The 24,619-nt window shown below is 42.9% G+C and overlaps 1 protein-coding gene across 1 annotated transcript in view; it reads left to right on the top strand.

Moving 5' to 3' along the window:
• The first annotated feature begins 1,158 nt into the window (after positions 1-1,158).
• Positions 1,159-24,619, top strand: part of LOC137440036 (transmembrane protein 132E-like) — a 239,821-nt gene continuing 216,360 nt past the window's right edge. Inside the window, exons 1-2 of the mRNA XM_078768373.1 lie at positions 1,159-1,166; positions 1,265-1,411. Of these exons, the coding sequence (XP_078624499.1) occupies positions 1,159-1,166; positions 1,265-1,411 (155 nt within the window). The remainder of the gene's footprint in view (positions 1,167-1,264; positions 1,412-24,619) is intronic.

The following is a 24,619-nucleotide window of genomic DNA, read 5'->3' as shown; positions in this document are numbered from 1 at the left end:
AATATGGGGGCTGATATGGGAATGATGGAAGGGCTTTTTTTTTTCTTTTTTTTTGTATACTGAATCGAGGCTCGTGAAAGAGCTAACATTTACTTCACAAACAAATCAACCAGACAAACAAAACACACAAAAAGAGGGAGCGGAAAACAAGATGGGGAGAGAAGGGGAAGCACACAAACACAACATTTGAGAGCAGGGAGATGTGTGGAAGGGAGAGGGCTTGGGGGGAGGAGGTGTGGGAAGGGGGGGGGTGGAGGGAGAAGTATAAAACACAAGGACACCAAGGACTTCCAGGACAGAAGTTGGTATTTAAAAAAAGTGGAATTGGGGTGAAATTAGCGGGGGTAGAAAAGATCAAGGTTTTGGATGGGGGAAGATAAGAGATGGTGGTGAACAGCAGTTTTAAAGATTTAGTAACCCCTAGATTTAGCTTAATATGGGGGCTGATAGGGGAATAATGGAGGGGCTTGCACGTAACCCCTATATTTAGCTTAATATGGGGGCTGATAGAGGAATCATGAAAAGCCTTGCACGTAACCCCTATATTTAGCTTAATATGGGGGCTGATAGGGGAATAATGGAGGGGCTTGCACGTAAACCCTATATTTAGCTTAATATCGGGACTGATAGGGGAATAAGGGAGGGGCTGGCACGTAACCGCTAGATTTAGCTTAATATGGGGTCTGATAGGGGAATAATGAATGGGCTGCACGTAACCCCTATATTTAGCTTAATATGGGGGCTGATAGGGGAATAATGGATGGTCTTGCACATAACCCCTATATTTAGCTTAATATGGGAGCTAATGGGAGAATAATGGAGGGGCTGGCACATAACCCCTATAATTAGCTTAATATTGGGGCTGGCACATAACCCCTATATTTAGCTTAATATGGGGGCTTATAGGGGAATAATGGAGGGGTTGGCACGTAACCCCTATATATTACCATGTTATAATTGTTTCACGATCTGCAGATTGAAGTTTCACACAAACATCAAGGAGCGTAACTTCCGTGATACTTGGGGTTGAGTGTACATTTGGACAATCTGTGCAATAAATGAAAACAGCAAAATGTTGATGAAAAGTGTTTTCTAAGGACCATTAATCCCCAACGGTTTTGTTTTTCATTGTGTGATTTTACAAAATGGCCGCGTGCGATGGTTCGGTAAGCACAGTGCTTGATGTTTGATAAGTGGGGGCATTTTTTGTTGTATTTTCCCTTTGATTTCCTGTGTGACACATACCCACGTCACTGTCACACAGAATGAAAGTGAAGAAGGGTCTGACCCTCCTGTATGTAATGGAGAGTGTTCCGGCCGAGTGGAGCATCACCAGCGACGTGTCCAGCGGAATAAAGCACACCGTGGCCTCCATTGAGGCTCGGCGCAAGATGGTGCCTTCACACGCCAGGTATGCATTCTGGGATGTAGGACTTGACGCATCACCATCTCTCGAGGAATGTGGCACATGGTGCTCGGAGTGGCTGGCTTCACCCAGATTGGCCCCCAGTGACTCCTCAGACGGAGTAGCCGTTCGAGCATTCTCACATTTTTGGTGTTGATTTTGGAATCTGGTGTCTTGGTGTTGATTCCAAAGCGATCCCACACCAGTGTCGCTCCATTTGGGGGTAATGCTTTTCCATGTGTCAATTCGGCAGGACTTGACAACAATTTGGTAGCCACAGAGTAAGGCAAAATCTTCCCCGAGGCTTCATTCGAGCTGACTATGTATGAATCGAAGACACAATCAAAAACATTCCTGATTTGCTGCAGAAAAACAAAAGCTTAAGTGATTCATCAATGGATTCAAATGAATTACACGTCTCATAACCTTTTTGTACACTTGTGATATAAGGCTGATGGAGGAGCGTGTGCATGTGTTACCTGAAGCACAAGGACATCAGAAGAGAGCAGTGTACTGCTACAGGAATCACAATTACATTTGTACGTAATGGACAAATCAAGACGGTGTGGGATTTGAACCCAGAATCCTTACATCATGAGCTAAATGTTCATAGAACAACAAAACATTCCACCATATATTGAAGCGGAATTCCCCAACTGCATTGGGAACTGGATTATTGATGGGAAGCAAAGAGAGGCTGTGATTGGGAGAATGTCTTGCTGGGAGGATGGAAGTGTTGGGTACCTCAGGGATCAGTACTAGGACCATTAATATTCTTAATTTACATCAATGATTTGGATTGTGGGATGCAGAGTCAACTTTCTAAATTTACAGGTGAAACAAAGCTTGCAGGTGAGGCAGACAGGAGAGAGGGAGGTGATCACATTCAGGAATTAAGTCCAGATACTTTAATAGCTCATTCAGGCAATTGATTGGCAGATGCAGTTTAACTTGTATAAATGTAAGGTGCTGGGGATGGGTAACAATAATGAATATAGGGATCGCATGACACAAGGAGCAGTCTTGGAGTCACACAGGAGAAGGATCTGGGGGTGAGGATAGGTACATACAGGTGGGGGTAAGCAGACAGCACAGTGCCGGGCAGCCATAGGTAAAGCCAATAGGGTTTTAGGTTATGTTCGTAGGGGGATCAATTATAAACTAGAACGCCACTCAGTAGAGCGCATACTCCCGCCGTGGGTTTAGTTGGAATAATACGTTTTGTTTAACATCCCCTCTCCCCAAAACAATAAATGAGAAAGAAAGTAGGCCCGAACTGTCAGAGAATTTATTTTGATATCTCTCGGAATTAGAGGAGAAAAACATCATTTAAGAATAAGAATAAAAGCTTTAATGCAGTAAAACAGAAAAAATCTTTCCCAAAAAAATTTCCCCAAAAAATTCCTGGATCGGGAATAATATCCTGAGCTTCACCAAAAACTAATCAATTCTTCCTTATCCCAAGGGCAATCATCCCACCAACTTTCATCCAAATCCGTTCAGAACTTTTCCAGATATCTTGTTCACAAACACACGAACACACACACACACGGACGGACGGACACGATCGAATGCGTTACTCCCTGGCGGGCGTAATAAACCTGAAAATCGCAGGGCCAGGACCAGAATTATTTATTTGGTCTGGGAAGCCGATGCGAGGTTTCTTCTTCTTCAGCCTCTCACAACCCTGGGGGAATATGCGATCTTTTAAAAAAAAGTTAGAATTTTGCCAAATCTGTTTTATTCGTTTGTTAATATACCTCAGCCATTGACAAATCTGGAACTAAGTCTTTATAAGTTCATCAAATACTGACACCGCGAATGACATTCGCTGAGCTAAATGTTGATATCTCTTCTGAGGTAAAAAAAACAAAAACAAAAAAACCCAGTTTTAAAGCATTATACGTATCAAACGATACATTTTATGAAACGGGGAAAACTAATACACACTTTGGTGGTTTTAAAATAACAGAACATGTCTTTAATAGAAAAAAAAAAATGAACATTGAAGACGACGCTGCTAAAAAAAATACACCGCTCTAACGCATAACCACGAGTTTAAACTACATTTACAACAAATATGAAAACTATATTCATATCACAATGTTAAATATAGAAGATAATGTTAAAAAAAATGAGCCCTATCTTCCAATGGTAAAAATATCCTTCAAAAAATTCCTGGATCGGGAATAATATCCTGAGCTTCACCAAAAACTAATCAATTCTTCCTTATCCCAAGGGCAATCATCCCACCAACTTTCATCGAAATCCGTTCAGAACTTTTTCAGATATCTTGTTCACAAACACACGAACACACACACACACGGACACGAGTGAATGCATTACTCCCTGGCGGGCGTAATAAAGGATGGGGTGTTAACACTGCACAGGAATTTGGTCAGGGCCCATCGAGGATATTGTGTGCAGTTTTGGTCACCACATCTCAGGAAGGACGTAGATGCCATAGAGAGGGTTCAGCACAGGGCGACTAGATCGATTCCCGGCCTAGCTAGCCTCACCTATGAGAAGCGGCTAAAGGAGACGGGACTTTCTGCATTAGAAAGGAGGCGGTTACGAGGGGATATGATAGAGATGTTGAGGATAATGAAGGGTGGAGACAAAATAAGTGGAGAAGAGTTTTTCAGCAGAATGTGTAGTCACAGGATCAGGTGCCACAGCTGGAGAATAAAGAGGAGAGTTATGACAGTAATGAGGTGGGGGTATTTTAGTCAGAGAGTAGTTAATGCATGCAATGGTCTCCCTAAAAAGGTAGTGGCAGGAGAGGAGGTAGGTAGTTTGAGGTTGGTACCTAAATGTATTGGAGAGAGAGAAGGGTATGAAGGTATCGGCAGGACTTGAAGGTAGTTTGTGTTTTTGATTGGGTGGTGGTATCTGGGGTTGTTGTAGCTCAGGTATGATGGGCCAAATGGCCGCTTCTTGCACTGAAGTTGGTTTTGTGCATCCTTGATTGTATATCCTTGATTGTGCATCCTTGATTGTGTATCCTTGATTGTATATCTACCATATAAAACACAATGTCAGTCTGTGTGTTTGTACGGATGTCTGTCCGCATTGATGAGAGTATGTTTTGAAGGCCAATCTTTTAACACGAATGTGTGTTCACTACGGTCTATTTTGAGGATAAAACAATCTTCTTAAACATTTTTCATAAAAGAGTAATTTTATAGCGTAGCCCATCGGGCAGAGTCGTCTGGAACAGCGCTTGTCCATCCATATGTACAGAATGAATGTTTGTATGTGTGTATGTATGTATGTACGTCCCCTCAAACGTACACCAATCAGAGCTGAGAATCTGGTCACATGACAGGGTGATGTGATTATGTCTGATGTCATTACGGCGGTGCTGCGGCTGACTCTCCACACTCCGCCATTTTGATTTAGCTGCCGTTCATGCCGAACATATCGTCGAACCTGTCATATATCACAATCGCCATGCTCTATGTTTACGTTTTTCATTCAGTGTGAAACACAAACAAACCGATTGTTAAAATGATCATCAAATGTCGAAAGCATCGACGTTACGTCTCTTCCACCAATACGGTTTGTATAGGCCTTAGGTGTTATGACTCATCTTCGGACAAATTAATCCCAGGTTTCTTAGTACAGTAGTGTATCGTTTCAGTAGTATTGTTTTCGTAATAATAATAATAATAATAATATAGTAAATATAACCATGATACTTTAATCCCAATGTCGTGAATGGAAACATAGTGGATTGAAGCGGTGTATGGTTCATGATCAATGGTGAGCGTTGTTCGGCACTAATATTAATAACCGATGAAGTAAGGAATTCACCTCGGTTTTTGTTGATAGTAATATCATTTTCGAAATAATGATAACGTAACGTTAATATTATAGTAAATCTAATCGTAACACTAGTCCCTTCGTCGTGACTGCAAACATACTGGAAGTTAAAATATATCAGTTTTGTGTCCGTTACGTCATTACGTCTCTGATGTCATTACGACGGCTGACTGCACCGACCGACATTTTAATTCACTATTAGGCCTACACCTGCTCGCTACGGGAGTGCCAGGAAGGGCCATTCATCTTTGGGGTATATAGATTATAATCGATCTATGGTCGTATCTCAAGAATATTGGGTGTGTGTTCATTTACCAAGTTTCTTGTGGAGAGATCGCCAAGTGGTTTAAGCATTTGAGCAAGCACTCCATTCAAAACCCTTAAGGAACGGCTGGCTTGGCAAGCGCTAGCGAGCTGCTTGGTAAAGGAGCACACCTCCAATGCTCAGGGGTATATAGTGTAGATTACAGTAGATCTTCACTCAGTTATATAAGTAAAACCTACCTCATGGATGTTGAGATTCCTCCAAATTTCTTTGTTTAATGTTATAAACAGCATTAGCAACTGTTAAAAAAAGCTTATAATGCGTGCTTGTGGTTTATAATATTTTACAAGCCCTGCTACGCCGCTGTTGGACTTTTGGTCTGGTTTTTAAATAACAATAAATACAAGGCGCAGGAAGGTGAAATTCACTGCACGTGATGTGCAAAGTGCACAGAGTAAAACGAGTGTTCATTTACGTCTGTAGGATATCTGATAAATAAAGAAGATATACGCACACCTGACACTAGGCCCGGGTCTCAGACTCGGGCACGCTCACGCGGCTGCACCGTCGAATAAACTGTTCCCATCCCGTCATCTTCACGGTCTTCATACTAGTATCTTCATATATCTCATGCCTTATAACAACAGAGGTGTTACAAGTCTTGACACGGTTGCCTGCATCACATTGGCACATGCTGAAGCATTGTAATTTTTTGGTGGTACTTGATGACAGAACTAATCTCAGGGTGTTACGGGGCCAAGCATGCTGCCAGTGCAGTCAGACGCTACTTGGTATTCTGCTTTTAGGGTCAAGCTGTGTGAACTAGATCTCAAGGATATAACTCTGCCTTGGTGGGGGCAGAGAAGTAAGAGAAGAGAAGCCCTGGTAACTTAGCTTTCACAAAACATCATCTTTCAAAATGGCTGTCGTTTCACCATGGGAAATCACATCCACTGCTCCAAGATGCAATGTCCTGTTTGTGCAAATAATCAAAGGGTTGGTTCTTGTTTGAATGTCAGAATTTGATCTTGCAGTGGAGGTTTATTACCTTTCACTGCACTCATTACATTCATATAAAAAACAAATCGGTTATCTGACAATGTGCCGACTCTAACACCATAATTAGGCTTCCAAGCAAGTATCGCCTGAAACCGTTTGTTGTTGTTGGGGATTATGATGATGATGATTATGATGATGATGATGATGATGATGATGATGATGATGATGATGAGAATCTATCTATAATTCCAGTAATCTCTGTGTGTGTGTATGTGTGTGTGTCTGTGACCGCTGTTTCTCGACAACCACGGGTCCGATATACTTGAAACTTGCCAGGTATATTGCTGGGGACCTGAGGATGTGCCTTTTCAAGGTTTCATATTAATCGGAGAAGTAGTTACCGAGCTATGTCCAAAAAACGATTCAACCAATCAGAGAGCAGCGAGCTATCACGTGTGCCGAACGTGGCGAACAGACTCTGCCTCGGACGGCACATTTGAGAGCGTATTCATTTATTTCACGTTGGCAAACTATGTTGGCGCTATGTTGGCGTTAAACTATGTTTTAAAACTAATTAAAACTAATTTGCGATTCATCGTAACTGCGATATGCGACCTTCCGGACAGTCAAATGAGGACGTCACTTCCGGACTTACGGATAGTCATAGTGACGACGTACTGATGCTGAACGTGGCGAGCAGATGCTGCCTCGGACGGCACATTTGAGAGCGTATTCATTTATTTGACGTTGCAATCTGTGTTGATTGTTGTAAGGTACGATCGATTGTAGTACACGTTTATAATAACTCTGCCGATACAGGCCCGATTAACTGCAGCGCCATCCGAGCTGCGGCTTTTTTTTTTGGCAAGGAACGGGCACCCACGTACGGGCACGTCCTAGTAATAATAATAATTATTATTAAGTAATCTCATTTCGATTATCGAAGACATGGACTCAGACATCGAAGACAAGACAAGACATGGATTCCCCCCAAATAATAAGTCGCCTGAACTACAACCTCAAGAGATGAACGTGGGCCCACTCGGGGATATTTTACTATGATTATTATATCCTTCCCTTCTCGCATGGGGAGAGGCTTAATTCCTGTTGTAGGACCTTCCCCTCTAGCATGGGGAGAGGCTTATTCCTGCTGTAGGACCTTCCCCTCTAGCATGGGGAGAGGCTTACTCCTGCTGTAGGACCTTCCCCTCTAGCATGGGGAGAGGCTTACTCCTGTTGTAGGACCTTCCCCTCTAGCATGGGGAGAGGCTTATTCAGGACCTTCCCCTCTAGCATGGGGAGAGGCTTATTTCTGTTGTAGGACCTTCCCCTCTAGCATGGGGAGAGGCTTACTCCTGCTGTAGGACCTTCCCCTCTAGCATGGGGAGAGGCTTACTCCTGTTGTAGGACCTTCCCCTCTAGCATGGGGAGAGGCTTATTCCTGTTGTAGGACCTTCCCCTCTAGCATGGGGAGAGGCTTACTCCTGCTGTAGGACCTTCCCCTCTAGCATGGGGAGAGGCTTATTCCTGTTGTAGGACCTTCCCCTCTAGCATGGGGAGAGGCTTATTCCTGCTGTAGGACCTTCCCCTCTAGCATGGGGTGAGCCTTATTCCTGTTGTAGGGCCTTCCCCTCTCGCATGGGGAGAGGCTTATTCCTGTTGTAGGACCTTCCCCTCCAGCATGGGGAGAGGCTTATTCCTGTTGTAGGACCTTCCCCTCTAGCATGGGGAGAGGCTTACTCCTGTTGTAGGACCTTCCCCTCTAGCATGGGGAGAGGCTTATTCCTGTTGTAGGACCTTCCCCTCTAGCATGGGGAGAGGCTTATTCCTGTTGTAGGACCTTCCCCTCTAGCATGGGGAGAGGCTTACTCCTGTTGCAGGACCTTCCCCTCTAGCATGGGGAGAGGCTTATTCCTGCTGTAGGACCTTCCCCTCTAGCATGGGGTGAGCCTTATTCCTGTTGTAGGGCCTTCCCCTCTCGCATGGGGAGAGGCTTATTCCTGTTGTAGGACCTTCCCCTCCAGCATGGGGAGAGGCTTATTCCTGTTGTAGGACCTTCCCCTATAGCATGGGGGAGGCTTATTCCTGTTGTAGGGTTTGTTTCTACATTTGGCAAACACAATTTTTAACAGTACTGTACCGCAGAGTTTCTTCGACCCCAGGAGTACAAAACCAGCATTTAGAAAACAAAATTCCTCCTGCACTCTCAACACCAAATTTCCAAACTGTTTCAATTTCCAAGCTGCTTTGTTACGGACACGTTGATGTTTTTTAAACGTAAATTTTCATTTTTTTTTTTTTTTTTTTTGTATACAAGATCGAGGCTCGTGAAAGAGCGAACATTAATCACACAGAAAGACAAACCGACACATAAAACATATAACATAGGGAGCGGTAGACAAGATGGGGAGAGAGGGGGAAGGACACAAACACAACATTTGAGAGCAGGGACCGAGAGACATGGAGACATCGAGAGATCTGAGAGAGGGCGAGGGCTTTGGGGGGGGGGGGGGGCGTGGGAAGGGGGCAGTGGGAGAGGTATAAAACATATGGACACTGCCAGGACTTCCAGGAAAGAAGTTGGAATTTCAAACAAGGTGGATCTGGGGTGAATTAGCGGGGGTAGAAAAGATCAAGGTTTTGGATGGGGGAAGATAAGAGATGGTGGTGAACAGCTGTTTTAAAGACCTGGAGGGAGGAGTGGGATTGAAGGGAGTGAGGGAGTTTGTTCCAGAGGCGGGAGAAAAGAGGAATGAAAGAGTGAAGGTGAGCGGAGAGCCGAGATTTCGGCAGTTTAACCATCAGAGGGTTGCTGGCAGATCTTGTGCGACCTGTAGGAATATTTGGGGGACAGAGCACAGAGAGAGCTGGGGGTGCAAGGCCGGAGAGGAGTCGGTAGAAGACAGAAAGACCACCTACCTGCCTGCGGTGAGTGAGTGAAAGGCCCTCAGAGATAGCTTCATCGCGGGAGATTCCAATAATTCTGAAAGCTTTGGTTTCAACAGCGTGAAGCCGAGCTAGGTGTGAGGCAGGAGCACCGGCCCATAGGGGAGAACAGTATTCCATTGAGCTGCGGATGAAAGCCTTGTATGTGGTGAGGAGCTCAGGTGTGCCGAGGAAGGACTTCGCACGACGGAGGATGCCCAGTCGGCGACTGGCTTTGGAGGCCAGCTTGGAAATGTGGTTTTCCCAAGAAAGATCATGGCAGATAGTGAGACCCAAAATCTTGAGCGACAGAACTTCTTGGAGAGGATTGTTGAGAAAGTAGATGGGAGGGTTGTCCAGTCGATCTTTTCGGAGAGACATAGTAAGAGTGTGAGATTTGTCAGGATTGAAAGACATGTTCCACTTGTTTGACCAGTCTGTGATTTTGTCCAGGTCTTCAGAGAGTGAGGAGGCAGCAGCCTGCCGATCTGAGGGAAGAGGAATGGAGCGGCAGAGAGTGGAGTCATCAGCAAAGAGATAGAGAGGATTTTCGAGAGAGTCAGAGAGATCATTGATGAAGACCAGAAAAAGCACGGGGCCCAGAACACTGCCTTGGGGAACTCCAGCCTGAACAGGAAGAGGAGATGAGAGAAACCCATTCAGGGCCACACGTTGACGACGACTAGAGAGGAAGTCCGCCAGCCATGCGTGGAGATTTCCATGGATACCAAAGGAGGAGAGTTTGGTGAGCAGAGCGGGGTGCCAGACCGTGTCGAAGGCACGTGATATGTCGAGGGAGACAGCTCTAATTTCCTGTTTGGCATTGAGGACCTCCATCCATTGTTGAGACAGCAGAAGCAGCATGTCCAGAGTAGAGTGACCTGGTCTGAAACCAAATTGATGATCAGAGATCAAGCCATTGGAGAAGAGGAAAGATTTCATATCAGAAGCAATGATGGATTCCATGACTTTGCTGATAATTGGGAGAAGGCTGATTGGTCTGTAGTTGCTAGGATCTGTTTTTGCACCTTTTTTGTGCAAAGCGGTGATGTTGGCTGATTTCCAAGCAGATGGCAGTTGACCTTGAGCAAAAGAGAGGGTGAAGAGAACAGAGAGAGGGTGAGATAGAGCAGCAGAGCAGGATTTTAGGACCCGTGGGCTGATGCCGTCGGGTCCAGTTGCAGAATCAGAGTCGAGGGTTGACAGAAACTTTTCCACCTTGTCAGGAGGAAAGGACACGGAGTCCAGGAGCAGCAGGGTACGACTGGGTATGGTGGGTACAGAGAGGGATGGGTTTGGGACACAAGATTTAGAGGCAAACACAGAGTTGAGGCATTCAGCTTTTTCACGTGCGGAGTCAGCTGTGTAGCCGTTTGAGGTAAGGGAGGGGATGGAGGGGGAACAAACACCAGAAACGGATTTGACCAGACGCCACCAGGATTTGGAAGAGGGAGACAGATAAGAGAGTTCGGTCTTGAGAACGGAGAGATATTGTTTCCTGGCTCTCCTGAGGGTGGACACACACTTGTTTCGGGCTTTGTGAAAGGAAATGAGATTTCCTTCCGTTGGATTTGCTTTCCAGGAGACGAAGGCAAGTTGTTTCTGGGCAACAGCCTCACCACAAGATTCCGTGTACCATGGACGGGAGGAAGGGTATGACAACTGAAGACGAGATGGGATAAATCTGTGCATGAGAGAGAGCAATTTACTTTGGAAGAATTCCCAGGATGAGTTGATGTCAGAGGTGGTAGAGATGGGAGACCAGTCCAGATGATTGATGGCTGCTTGAAGACCGTGCCAGTTGGCCTGAGTGAAATGCCAGACTCGTCGACGCTGAGCAGGCTCCCTGAGGATGGTCAGAGAGATGTCCACTTTAACAAGGACATGATCAGATGATCCGATCGGAGCAGAAGAAGAGCAGCAGACATTTTCAGGGAAGTTAGTCATAACCAAGTCCAGAAGAGAAGATGTTCCGTTGACTGAGATCCGGGTCGGGAAATTGACAGATTGTGTCAGTCCCAGTGAGTCGCAGAAGTCCTTTGCTGAGGAGCCATGGCTGGTGAGAGAGGTACCCACACCCAGCCAACTGGCATGATGACAGTTGAAATCACCACATATGAGGAAGAGAGAGTTGGGATGAGTAGATAGAAGTTGGTCCATATCATCAGACAGCGAGATGTAGATGGAGTCATCACTGTTTGGTGGACGGTACAACACACATATGAACAAGAGGTGGGAGCGAAGGGGAAGCCGTAGCCAGAGGTATTCCTGGGGGTGAGGTGGAGAGAGTGCAGTGCAGGGCGAGTGAGGAAGAGAGTTTTGGATAAAGATAGCAACCCCGCCTCCAGGACGAGGCTCAGGTCTATCATACCGGAGGAGGGAGTAGCCCGGGAGAGATACTATGGAATCAGAGACATCATAAAGGAGGAAAGTTTCTGTTAAGCAGATCACGTCTGGTTTGACAGAAGCAACCTGTATGGAGAGATCAGTTAAGTTTGAACGAAGGCCCCGGATGTTTGAGGTCCATACCGTTAATGAAGAGGAAGGGGGAGCATCAGATACAGAACAGGGGGGAGGAGGGGTAGGGTAAGATGTGGAAGAGGTGGAAGAGGTAGGGAGAGCTGTTGAAGGTGTGTCAGAGATTTCAGAATAGCTTGGAGAAAGGGAAGGATGGGGCGGACAAAAGGTTTGATGGTGATTGGGTGAGCCACAATGAGGTGTTATTTGAGGAGGGGGAAGAGCGAGGCAGAAGGTTGGGGGAGATGGAGGTGAGAGTTTGAAGGGGGAAGAAGCGGGGAGGACGCTTTGAGGAGGGGGAGTGAGCGGGGGGAAATTGAGAAGCAATGAGGGTGGGGAGATTTGAAGGGGAGGGGTGAGGGGGGAGTTTGGGAGGGAAGGGACAAGGGGAGGGATTTGAAAGGGATGGGATATGGGGGAGATTTGGAGGGGAGGGGTGAGGCAGGAGTCTAGGAGGGGAGGGGCGAGGGGGCGTCTTGGCGGGGAGGGGTGAGGGGGTAGTTTAGGAGGGAGGGGGCAAGGGGGGAGACTTGAAAGGGATGGGTTATGGGGAAGATTTGGAGGGGAGGGGTGATGGGGAAGATTTGGAGGGGAGGGGTTATGGGGAAGATTTGGAGGGGAGGGGTGAGATTGGATTTTTGAAAGTGTACGATTTATGGGAAACGAACATTTATTGCAAAATGAGTTTCTTGTGACCTTCGAGTTAAAAATACGTTTAAGGACGCTGGATGGAGGATGGAGTGCAGGAGAGTTTAGGGAATGTAGAAAAAAGGCACTATAGGAGATGGATATTTTTTTTGGGATGAATTGATTTGGTGAGCAAGTCGAAAGCAGCCTTTTAAAGAAGAAGAAGAAAAAGGTGTTATAAAATATGACGGAATACATAACTTGAGGGGAAAGTGTAAACATTGAAGGTTAATGAGTGAAAACTATCTGGGGAAATGGGGGAGAAACACGTGGTCGAAGAACGAAACAACGAATAAGAATGAATAAACGAATGAGAACAGAGAAGGAAATGTTTTTTTTTTTTTTTTTTTTTTTTTTGAGTTGAGATTTACACAAGGAAGTAGGCTATGGGTGAAAAGCCTGGGAATACAGAGAACGAAAGTTATTGGATCACAAACGACGGACCACTGAGAGAAAAACAAAGCCTCAAGGTTGTACAGTGCACACTGTACAAGGCCTTGCTCGCGACACGGCAAACAGACGATCAATTTATGCAAGATAAACACCGAGAAACAACCAAAGTTGCACACAATAACTTCACACACCGAAAGATAAATACAGTTTCGACAAAATACAATTGTGAACAGACTTAACTTCGAAAAACGTGGAGACCGTGTGGAGCTTCGAAAATCCCTGCCGCCGTCTCCAAGATCTCGCGAGATCTCGCCAAGAACAACCGCCTTGTACATTTGCGGAAGCTTTTTCTTTTTTTCATTTACCGACATTATTGTCATGTTTGTTTCATAGTTTACACTTAAGGAAATTACAATTTTCAAATGCTAGATTTCGATTGAGGGTTTTTTTGTGGATGCTTTCTGAGGGTTCTGGAATTTTTCCCGGTGTACCGGCTTCGATCTCCGTCACACACCAAAGTTCAACTTTCTTCAACACCTGGAAGGTACCGAACATTACTATCACTCAGTCAGTGAGTCAGTGGATAGAAAGAGCTTTATATATTCGATTAATACTATTATTATTACTACAACACCATATTTTCTGACACCTTTTTCTCAGAGACTGTCACACAAACTTCATAATGGATCTCCTGAATCTCCTGAATTGGGATCTCCTGAATATCCTCCAATTATGCTCCACCCTCTGCTGTGACATCCCTCATCCTTCAGACAGGTAGGTTGCAGCTTCTTCCCTCTCTTCAGACCTTGAAAAAATCTTGCAAGCTTCACATTCACTATCTCTCTCCGAAAGGACGATCTAGCAACCCCTCCTATCTACTTCCTTAATAATCTTCTCGAAGAAGTTCAGTCACTCAAATTCTTGTGTCTCGCCCTCAGCCGTGATCTTTCTTGGGCAAACCGTAGTCAGTCGCGAACTCGGCGTCCTCAATCATGCAATGTCCTTGGCACACCTGAACCCCAATCCACCAACAAGGCCTTCATCTGCAGCTTGATGGAGTACTGTTCTCCCCTCTGGGCTGACTCTCCTGTCTCACACCTTGCTCAGCTTGATTCTGTGAAAACCAAGGTCTGCAAGATCATTGGAATATCTCATGATGAAGCTGATTCTGTGGGCCTATCAGTGAAGAGCGATCTTCAAGTCTTTCCACAGATTCTCAATGGGATTCAAGTCTGGCCTTTGGCTGGGTCACTCAAGGACTTTTACATTCTTGTCGGAAGCCATTCCATATATATATTTAAATTGATATATGTGGGAAAATTATCAACATCCTGATGAAGCAGCACTTACACGGAACGAAAGAAAGAAGAAATTCTGTCGAACATTTTGGCCTGTTCACTCATTTTGACAATCCTCACTTCGCCGTTCTTTTGGCCTCACTTCATGTGTTCGCCCTCCTTTTGGCCTCACTTCGCTTTCAATTTGGCCTCACTTCATGTCTTCGCCCTCCTTTTGGCCTCACTTCGCCCTCCTTTTGGCCTCACTTCGCCCTCCTTTTGGCCTCACTTGGGCTTCATTTTGGCCTCACTTCATGTCTTCGCCCTCCTTTTGGCCTCACTTCGCCCTCCTTTTGGCCTCACTTGGGCTTCATTTTGGCCTCACTTCATGTCTTCGCCCTCCTTTTGGCCTCACTTCATGTCTTCGCCCTCCTTTTGGCGTCACTTCGCCTTCATTTTGGCCTCACTTCGCCCTCCTTTTGGCCTCACTTCGCCCTCATTTTGGCCTCACTTGGGCTTCATTTTGGCCTCACTTCGTCCTCCTTTTGGCCTCACTTGGGCTTCATTTTGGCCTCACTTCATGTCTTCGCCTTCATTTTGGCCTCACTTCATGTCTTCGCCCTCCTTTTGGCGTCACTTCGCCTTCATTTTGGCCTCACTTCGCCCTCCTTTTGGCCTCACTTTGCCCTCATTTTGGCCTCACTTGGGCTTCATTTTGGCCTCACTTCGCCCTCCTTTTGGCCTCACTTGGGCTTCATTTTGGCCTCACTTCATGTCTTCGCCTTCATTTTGGCCTCACTTCATGTCTTCGCCCTCCTTTTGGCGTCACTTCGCCCTCCTTTTGGCGTCACTTCGCCTTCATTTTGGCCTCACTTCGCCCTCCTTTTGGCCTCACTTCGACCTCCTTTTGGCCTCACTTGGCCCTCATTTTCACCAAACCTCCCCCTCTTTTTCCAATTTCCCAAGGAAGTGTCTAATTGTTTGCTGACAATAAAACATTTTGCCCCATTAACCATTTTCTTTGTAATCACTCTTCTCTTTTCATTTTGTTATTTTCTCTCCTCTTCACGTTTACATTCCAAGGTACAGTACACATTGTATTTTAATTTTAATCAGGACAGTTTCATTGAATTGTGCACCTCCATTGAATTGTGCACCTCCATTGAATTGTGCACCTCCATTGAATTGTGCACCTCCATTGAATTGTGCACCTCCATTGAATTGTTTTGTCGGGGGCTTTTCGATCTTTTTATTTATTAATTTTTTTACTAAAGGCACTTGGTGTGCACAACATTAACTTCCCATGTATGCCAAAAATGGGACATCGTTCACCCAATGTATCTACGTCACCTTCATCAGACGGACAGGCTGGGGAAGATCCTCTTCATTTGATGCAGTCATCTTCCTGGAATACTGTAGCCTGTTTTCATCCATCAGTGTACCGACTCGTTGCGTTGACTTGGACGCTCAGAGACAATCCAAAGAAAGTTTCACACCACAAGGATATTAGGCCCATTCTGCCTGTGTCATCAAGCATTGTTGTGACGTAAGCACAGTGTTGTACTATTTTACTTAATTTGATGATTGCCTCTCATCCGGTTCTGTGTTCAATCCTAGATGCAATCAGATTGTACAAGAAAAGGAGCACCCATTTGGCTGCCAAAGATCATCTCATCAGAGTAATGCATGTCCTTGTTGTGATGAGAGCGGTTGAGCTAAGTATTTCCATTTTGTGTTCCGTTTATTATCCCGTGCCAGAGAAGAGGGCAATTGCATTTGAGTCTGTTGTTTGTTTGTTTATCCGCACAGAATAAATATGATTTTCTCTGCAACTCTTAGTCCGATTGACAGGAAATTTTCACCATAGGTGAAACTCCCCCTGTAGAATTTTTAATGATAATTATGACGTCATAGGTTACATGGTTTGGCCGCCCTCTAGGAAAAATCGAAAAAAGTTTCACCTCAATATCTCGGAAAGCACTGAATAGAAAAAATTAAGACATGGCTCATTGTAAAGAACTCTCCATGGGGAATAAAATATGTTAATGATGATGTCATAGGTGCCTCCATTATGACGTCATTATTCGACAAGTACAAAACTTCATCCGATAAAGATGAAATTTCTTGAGCATAATCTAGTTGCCCTGGAATAGACTGTGCCCAATTTTTAACTCTCTAGGCCCAAGGCCTCCATTATGACGTCATAATTCGACAAGTACAAAACTTCATCCGATCAAGATGCAACTTCTTGAGTGCCATGTCGGCATAAACTGGTGGAGAAAAAAAAAATGATGACGTCATCGGTCACGTGGTTCGGCCGCCATCTTGGAAAAACCAAAAAACTTTGCACCTCTATATCTCCAAAAGTGCTGAATAGAAAAAAATTGAGACATGGCTCATTGTAAAGAACTCCATGGGGAATAAAATATGTTAATGATGATGTCATAGGTGCCTCCATTATGACGTCATAATTCGACAAGTACAAAACTTCATCCGATCAAGATGAAATTTCTTGAGCGCCATGTCGGCATAAACTGGTGGAGAAAAATAAATAATGAAGACGTCATCGGTCACATGGTTCGGCCGCCATATTTGTTTTAACACAAAAGCCTTAAAAACCACTGAAAATACATCCTGGTGAGGGTTTGCAATCTCTGATCGCTCTTTTTCTTGTTTTAAATTATTTCATGGAGCATAGACACGTTTCGAATTCCCATTTCACTTTTTACCAAAATAAGTCATTCGGACTCCATTCTGATCTATAACTGATGTGGCAGCCCCAAATTTACTTCCTGCTCTCTCCTCCAATGGAGGATCATAGCAAATCGTGCTCAACCGGTGCACATGTAGTTCGTTTTATTTATTTTTTATCCCTCACTGGGACATAAATATGTAAGCAGTCTTTCTGAGGAATCCTATTTACCAAATTGCTTGGTGCACCTGACGAGACATGCTACAGGGGTATGGGTATGTGTGGGGTGACGGGGTCGATTTGTTTGCAAGTTGTTCACATCCGGTCACTAATGTGTTAAATAATAGTGTTAATAATAGTCCATACACGTGTTTGTTGAACTTGTATGAACAAGTGAAATCAGTGTTTCAGCACCACTCATTATTTCAGAGGTTTTGCGGACTGGGAAGGAATTTTCATTGTTATTCGTAATCCGCTTTACTAAAGCCTAGCTTGGAAGACAGAGTGCTACTTGTTCAAATACAATTTGATCTAGCTCTCACAGGGAGAGAATGGCTGGCGGCTGAGTTGGCTTTCACACCCACAAATCGCTTGTGAGCTTTCCTTCAGGAGATTCAACATGTCGTATTAATCTCCTTTAAGTGCAGTCAGCAAAAACTACGGAGCACTTACTCAAGCTGCTCGGCTCCTCCTCAGGTCATGACACCTCTTGGTCTGCAGTGATTTGTGGGGGTGACTGCTATGCCAACATGGTGAAGGTTTGGGGGTGAAGCCATGTGGAGGGAAAATGGGAAGTGTTTTAGGGGAGAGAAGGCTGGTGGAGATTCATTGTACACAATTCAATAGGTTGGTATTTTCATTTTAACATTCTCCATCACTTAGGGTAACAAGGCGCCTGATGTTGGGTTAACGGTTAAGGTGCCTGGCTTGAGATCTTACAGTCCTGAGTTTGAGCCCCTGTCGTGCTCTTGAATTAATACCAGGTGAGTTTACCTAGGCAGTCATCCTTCCGAGGTTGGCTAAATGAGTACCAGCTGACTGGTAATGGGGGGCGGGGGGGGGGGCACTGCATCAGTGGCAGAGCTGCGTCCCCAGAAAATGATGCAGCCAAGTAGCCACAGGTTGAATATGAACGACCACCACCTATGATAATAACATTGTTGGTAGATTAATCAGTTTGCTTCTCATTATGTTCACGGATTATACCGTTTGGTTGTGGTCTCGTTCACTCATATCGGAACACGCTTGGCACGGCGACGTTTGACTCAGGAATTGCGTCAGATTCCATGCATGGGAGAGCGGTCATCTGAAATGTCTGAAACAGGTGAGCACGGTCATCTGAAATGTCTGAAACAGGTGAGAGCGGTCAACTGAAATGTCTGAAACAGGTGAGCACGGTCATCTGAAATGTCTGAAACAGGTGAGAGCGGTCAACTGAAATGTCTTAAACAGGTGAGAGCGGTCATCTGAAATGTCTGAAACAGGTGAGAGTGGTCAGCTGAAATGTCTGGAACAGGTGAGCACGGTCATCTGAAATGTCTGAAACAGGTGAGAGCGGTCAACTGAAATGTCTGAAACAGGTGAGCACGGTCATCTGAAATGTCTGAAACAGGTGAGAGCGGTCAACTGAAATGTCTGAAACAGGTGAGCACGGTCATCTGAAATGTCTGAAACAGGTGAGAGCGGTCAACTGAAATGTCTTAAACAGGTGAGAGCGGTCATCTGAAATGTCTGAAACAGGTGGGAGCGGTCAGCTGAAATGTCTGAAACAGGTGAGAGCGGTCATCTGAAATGTCTGAAACAGGAGGTGGGAGCGGTCAGCTGAAATGTCTGAAACAGGTGAGAGTGGTCAGCTGAAATGTCTGAAACAGGTGAGAGTGGTCAGCTGAAATGTCTAAAACAGGTGAGCGGTCAGCTGAAATGTCAAACAGATGAGAGCGGTCAGCTGAAATGTCTGAAACAGGTGAGAGCGGTCAACTGAAATGTCTTAAACAGGTGAGAGCGGTCATCTGAAATGTCTGAAACAGGTGAGAGTGGTCAGCTGAAATGTCTGAAACAGGTGAGAGCGGTCAGCTGAAATGTCTGAAACAGGTGAGTGGTCAGCTGAAATGTCAAACAGGTGAGAGCGGTCAGCTGAAATGTCTGAAACAGGTGAGAACGGTCAGCTGAAATGTCTGAAACAGGTGAGAGTGGTCAGCTGAAATGTCTAAAACAGGTGAGCGGTCAGCTGAAATGTCAAACAGGTGAGAGCGGTCAGCTGAAATGTCTGAAACAGGTGAGAGCGGTCAGCTGAAATGTCTGAAACAGGTGAGAGTGGTCAGCTGAAATGTCTAAAACAGGTGAGCGGTCAGCTGAAATGTCTGAAACAGGTGAGAGCGGTCAGCTGAAATGTCTGAAACAGGTGACCGCTCATCCACAGAATCCGATGCAATTTCTGAGTGAAACTGCCATTTAATAGGTACAGGTGCCATAACGTCTTCTTTTCCGATAGCCTTGGTACCCGAGTACTGATTTACATATTCCATGTTCCCTTCTCTCCCATCACAGTGGGCACTATTCTTTGTGCACATATTCAATCACAGTGACTCTGCTGTGTTTCCTGTATCGCCATTGTGATATTATTGTGTATGTATCGTTATGCCACATAAACTATATCTCTTAAATTTAATAACTGTAACGAATCTCTAAACTTTGCACTATTTACAGTATTACACTCGGCATGATTTCGCATCAGCAAATGCAAAATGTCGCGAATACAACATCAGCCAACATACATGATGCCTTGTAACATGAGCATTGTCAATATTTAAACACACTCGAGTGTACCTCATAAGTCATAACATCCTCCAATGACGTCATTATTAACAGCAATCATTAATGGAACGAACGATGGTGCTAGGAATGCTGCTCAGATGGATAGCTTTTTTCGGTGCATTTTGAGGAATAGACCCTAACTACCCATATAGTGCCTCATGCATCCCCTTGGTAGACCCTAACTACCCATATAGTGCCTCATGCATCCCCTTGGTAGACCCTAACTACCCATATAGTGCCTCATGCATCCCCTTGGTAGACCCTAACTACCCATATAGTGCCTCATGCATCCCCTTGGTAGACGCTATCTACCCCTATAGCGCCTCATGCATCCCTTGGTAGACACTAACTACCCCTATAGTGCGTCATGCATCCCTTGGAAAAGGCAACAGGATGTGTTCGGTTCAAAACGCACATTGAAAGGGTGAGAGTTATGGTGTTTCTTCACCACTGCAAACATCAAATGAGAGATAGTTCACCTTTGGACTTCTGCATAAGGGAGAGCAGTCTGTGTCCGTGTGATGACACTAATAGATGCTGGCAGTCAGGCTTCGCTCCATCCGAACGGTGAACGATGAACGAGGGAAGAAAAAGAGACCGCGATGCCATCGCAATATCCAAAGACAGGACATCGAATCATAATGGCTCCGACCACATGACAGGTCCCCGCCGCCGCCGTGGGCACAAGGCTGGAGGTGGTCGCAAGTCACCATTATGACAGGACGGTGTCATCAGCAAGGTATTGAAAATTGATTGATTTGTCAGAGTCAAAAAGTACTCCCCTATAAAAGAGCAAATGCCTTATAGAGTTTGGGGAAATCTACCTCCACCATATCAACGGTCCTCAAGCGAATGGTCTCTCTCCGAAAGAGTGCGCCGCTTCAACAAGGATGAAACACTAGACCGTTTTGATCGTCTCACTCGTCCTGAATTTGGTCATCTCGAGTCCGATCAAACCGTTATTATTATTATTATCATTATTATTATTATTATTATTATTATTCTTTTTCCACATGACAGATATTGTTAGAGTGCAGAACATGTTGCAAAATGTATGTTTTTTCCAGTTTTCATAATTCCCATTCTTATGAGGCAAACCCTCAGGTGTATATTAAGAAATTACCTCATTTTGAATATTGTAGATATCTTGACATTCGTGAGCAACGGTCCAGGAACACTCACCTCCTACGCTCTTACCTGGTGCAAGGGCAATGGCGGTGCAGGTGCATTGAATTCCTGATGATTTTGCTGAAGTGACACCTCGCTCGGCTGGCAGTTAATTATATTTTTGTTTCGTTTCGAAGATGGAGGCCTTTTTTATACACGAGTAAAGGTTAAATTAATAAGTGAGTAAAGGTTAAACTATACATGAGTAAAGGTTAAATTAATAAGGGGCAACAATTGCGCACAACCAGAAATAAAATAAACTAACAGGAAAGAGGTGAATATTTAACCAAAATAATGAACCAAGCAAAAAAGGTAACTAGATGTAATCTGCTAATCCAAGAACAAACCAGCAAGACCATATCTAGTCTCTGGGAATGTTTCACGCCCACTAGATCTACTCTGCCAATCCAAGAACAAACCAGCAAGAGCATATCTAGTCTCTGGGAATGTTTCACGCCCTCTCGGCGAGCTTCCTCCAGCCAACAGACCGAATTACAAAGGGTAATTCTAAAGGGTAATTCCAAAGGGTAATTCCAAAGGGTAATTCCAAAGAGTAATTCTAAAGGGTAATTCTAAAGGGTAATTCTAAAGGGTAATTCTAAAGGGTAATTCCAAAGGGTAATTCCAAAGGGTAATTCTAAAGGGTAATTCTAAAGGGTAATTCCAAAGAGTAATTCTAAAGGGTAATTCCAAAGGGTAATTCTAAAGGGTAATTCTAAAGGGTAATTCCAAAGAGTAATTCTAAATGGTAATTCTAAAGGGTAATTCTGAAGGGTATTTCTAAAGGGTAATTCTAAAGGGTAATTCCAAAGGGTAATTCTAAAGGGTAATTCCAAAGGGTAATTCCAAAGGGTAATTCTAAAGGGTAATTCTAAAGGGTAATTCCAAAGAGTAATTCTAAAGGCTAATTCTAAAGGGTAATTCTAAAGGGTAATTCCAAAGGGTAATTCCAAAGGGTAATTCTAAAGGGTAATTCTAAAGGGTAATTCTAAAGGGTAATTCTAATTGGTAATTCTAAAGGGTAATTCTAAAGGGTAATTCTAAAGGGTAATTCTAATTGGTAATTCTAAAGGGTAATTCTAAAGGGTAATTCTAAAGGGTAATTGTAATTGGTATTTCAAAAGGGTAATTCTAAAGGGTAATTCTAATGGGTAATTCTAAAGTGTAATTCTAAAGGGTAATTCTAATTGGTAATTCTAAAGGGTAATTCTAAAGGGTAATTCTAAATGGTAATTCTTAAGGGTAATTCTAAAGGGTAATTCTAAATGGTAATTCTGAAGGGTAGTTCTAATTGGTAATTCTAAAGCGTAATTCTAAAGGGTAATTCTAAAGTGTAATTCTAAATGGTAATTCTTAAGGGTAATTCTAATTGGTAATTCTAAAGCGTAATTCTAAAGGGTAATTCTAAAGTGTAATTCAAAAGGGTAATTCTTAAGGGTAATTCTAAAGTGTAATTCTAAATGGTAATTCTTAAGGGTAATTCTAAAGTGTAATTCTAAATGGTAATTCTTAAGGGTAATTCTAATTGGTAATTCTAAAGGGTAATTCTAAAGGGTAATTCTAAAGGGTACTTCTAAAGGGTAATTATAAAGGGTAATTCTAAAGGGTAATTCTAAAGGGTAATTCTAAAGTGTAATTCTAAATGGTAATTCTTAAGGGTAATTCTAAGGGGTAATTCTAAATGGTAATTCTGAAGGGTAGTTCTAATTGGTAATTCTAAAGCGTAATTCTAAAGGGTAATTCTAAAGTGTAATTCTAAATGGTAATTCTTAAGGGTAATTCTAAAGGGTAATTCTAAAGTGTAATTCTAAATGGTAATTCTAAAGCGTAATTCTAAAGGGTAATTCTAAAGTGTAATTCTAAATGGTAATTCTTAAGGGTAATTCTAATTGGTAATTCTAAAGCGTAATTCTAAAGGGTAATTCTAAAGTGTAATACTAAAGTGTAATTCTAAAGGGTAATTCTAAAGTGTAATTCTAAAGTGTAATTCTTAAGGGTAATTCTAAAGGGTACTTCGAAAGGGTAATTATAAAGGGTACTTCTAAAGGGTAATTCTAAAGTGTAATTCAAAAGGGTAATTCTTAAGGGTAATTCTAAAGTGTAATTCTAAATGGTAATTCTTAAGGGTAATTCTAAAGGGTAATTCTAAAGTGTAATTCTAAATGGTAATTCTTAAGGGTAATTCTAAAGGGTAATTCTAAATGGTAATTCTGAAGGGTAGTTCTAATTGGTAATTCTAAAGCGTAATTCTAAAGGGTAAATCTAAAGTGTAATTCTAAATGGTAATTCTTAAGGGTAATTCTAATTGGTAATTCTGAAGGGTAGTTCTAATTGGTAATTCTAAAGCGTAATTCTAAAGGGTAATTCTAAAGTGTAATTCTAAATGGTAATTCTAAAGCGTAATTCTAAAGGGTAATTCTAAAGTGTAATACTAAAGTGTAATTCTAAAGGGTAATTCTAAAGTGTAATTCTAAAGTGTAATACTAAAGTGTAATTCTAAAGGGTAATTCTAAAGTGTAATTCTAAATGGTAATTCTTAAGGGTAATTCTAATTGGTAATTCTAAAGGGTAATTCTAAAGGGTAATTCTAAAGGGTACTTCTAAAGGGTAATTATAAAGGGTAATTCTAAAGGGTAATTCTAAAGGGTAATTCTAAAGGGTAATTCTAAAGGGTACTTCTAAAGGGTAATTATAAAGGGTAATTCTAAAGGGTAATTCTAAAGGGTAATTCTAAAGGGTAATTCTAATTGGTAATTCTAAAGGGTAATTCTAATTGGTAATTCTAAAGGGTAATTCTAAAGGGTAATTCTAAAGGGTAATTCTAAAGGGTAATTCTAAAGGATAATTCTAATTGGTAATTCTAAAGGGTAATTCTAAAGGGTAATTCTAAAGGGTAATTCTAAAGGGTAATTCTAATTGGTAATTCTAAAGGGTAATTCTAATTGGTAATTCTAAAGGGTAATTCTAAAGGGTAATTCTAAAGGGTAATTCTTAATGGTAATTCTTAAGGGTAATTCTAAAGTGTAATTCTAAATGGTAATTCTTAAGGGTAATTCTAAAGTGTAAATCTAAATGGTAATTCTTAAGGGTAATTCTAAAGGGTAATTCTAAAGGGTAATTCTTGAGGGTAATTCTAAAGGGTAATTCTAAATGGTAATTCTTAAGGGTAAATCTAAATGGTAATTCTTAAGGGTAATTCTAAAGGGTAATTCTAAAGGGTAATTCTTGAGGGTAATTCTAAAGTGTAATTCTAAATGGTAATTCTTAAGGGTAATTCTAAAGTGTAAATCTAAATGGTAATTCTAAAGGGTAATTCTAAAGGGTAATTCTGAAGGGTAATTCTTAATGGTAATTCTTAAGGGTAATTCTAAAGGGTAATTCTTAATGGTAATTCTTAAGGGTAATTCTAAAGGGTAATTCTAAATGGTAATTCTTAAGGGTAATTCTAAAGGGTAATTCTAAAGGGTAATTCTAAATGGTAATTCTTAAGGGTAATTCTAAAGTGTAAATCTAAATGGTAATTCTTAAGGGTAATTCTAAAGGGTAATTCTAAAGGGTAATTCTTAAGGGTAATTCTAAAGTGTAATTCTAAATGGTAATTCTTAAGGGTAATTCTAAAGTGTAAATCTAAATGGTAATTCTAAAGGGTAATT

The sequence above is a fragment of the Myxine glutinosa genome, chromosome 14 (genome assembly GCF_964187855.1).
Source record: "Myxine glutinosa chromosome 14, kmMyxGlut1.1, whole genome shotgun sequence".
In the NCBI taxonomy this organism is placed as follows: Eukaryota; Metazoa; Chordata; class Myxini; order Myxiniformes; family Myxinidae; genus Myxine; species Myxine glutinosa.
Note: the sequence above shows the minus strand (reverse complement) of the source record. Positions and strands in the feature narration are given on the sequence as shown.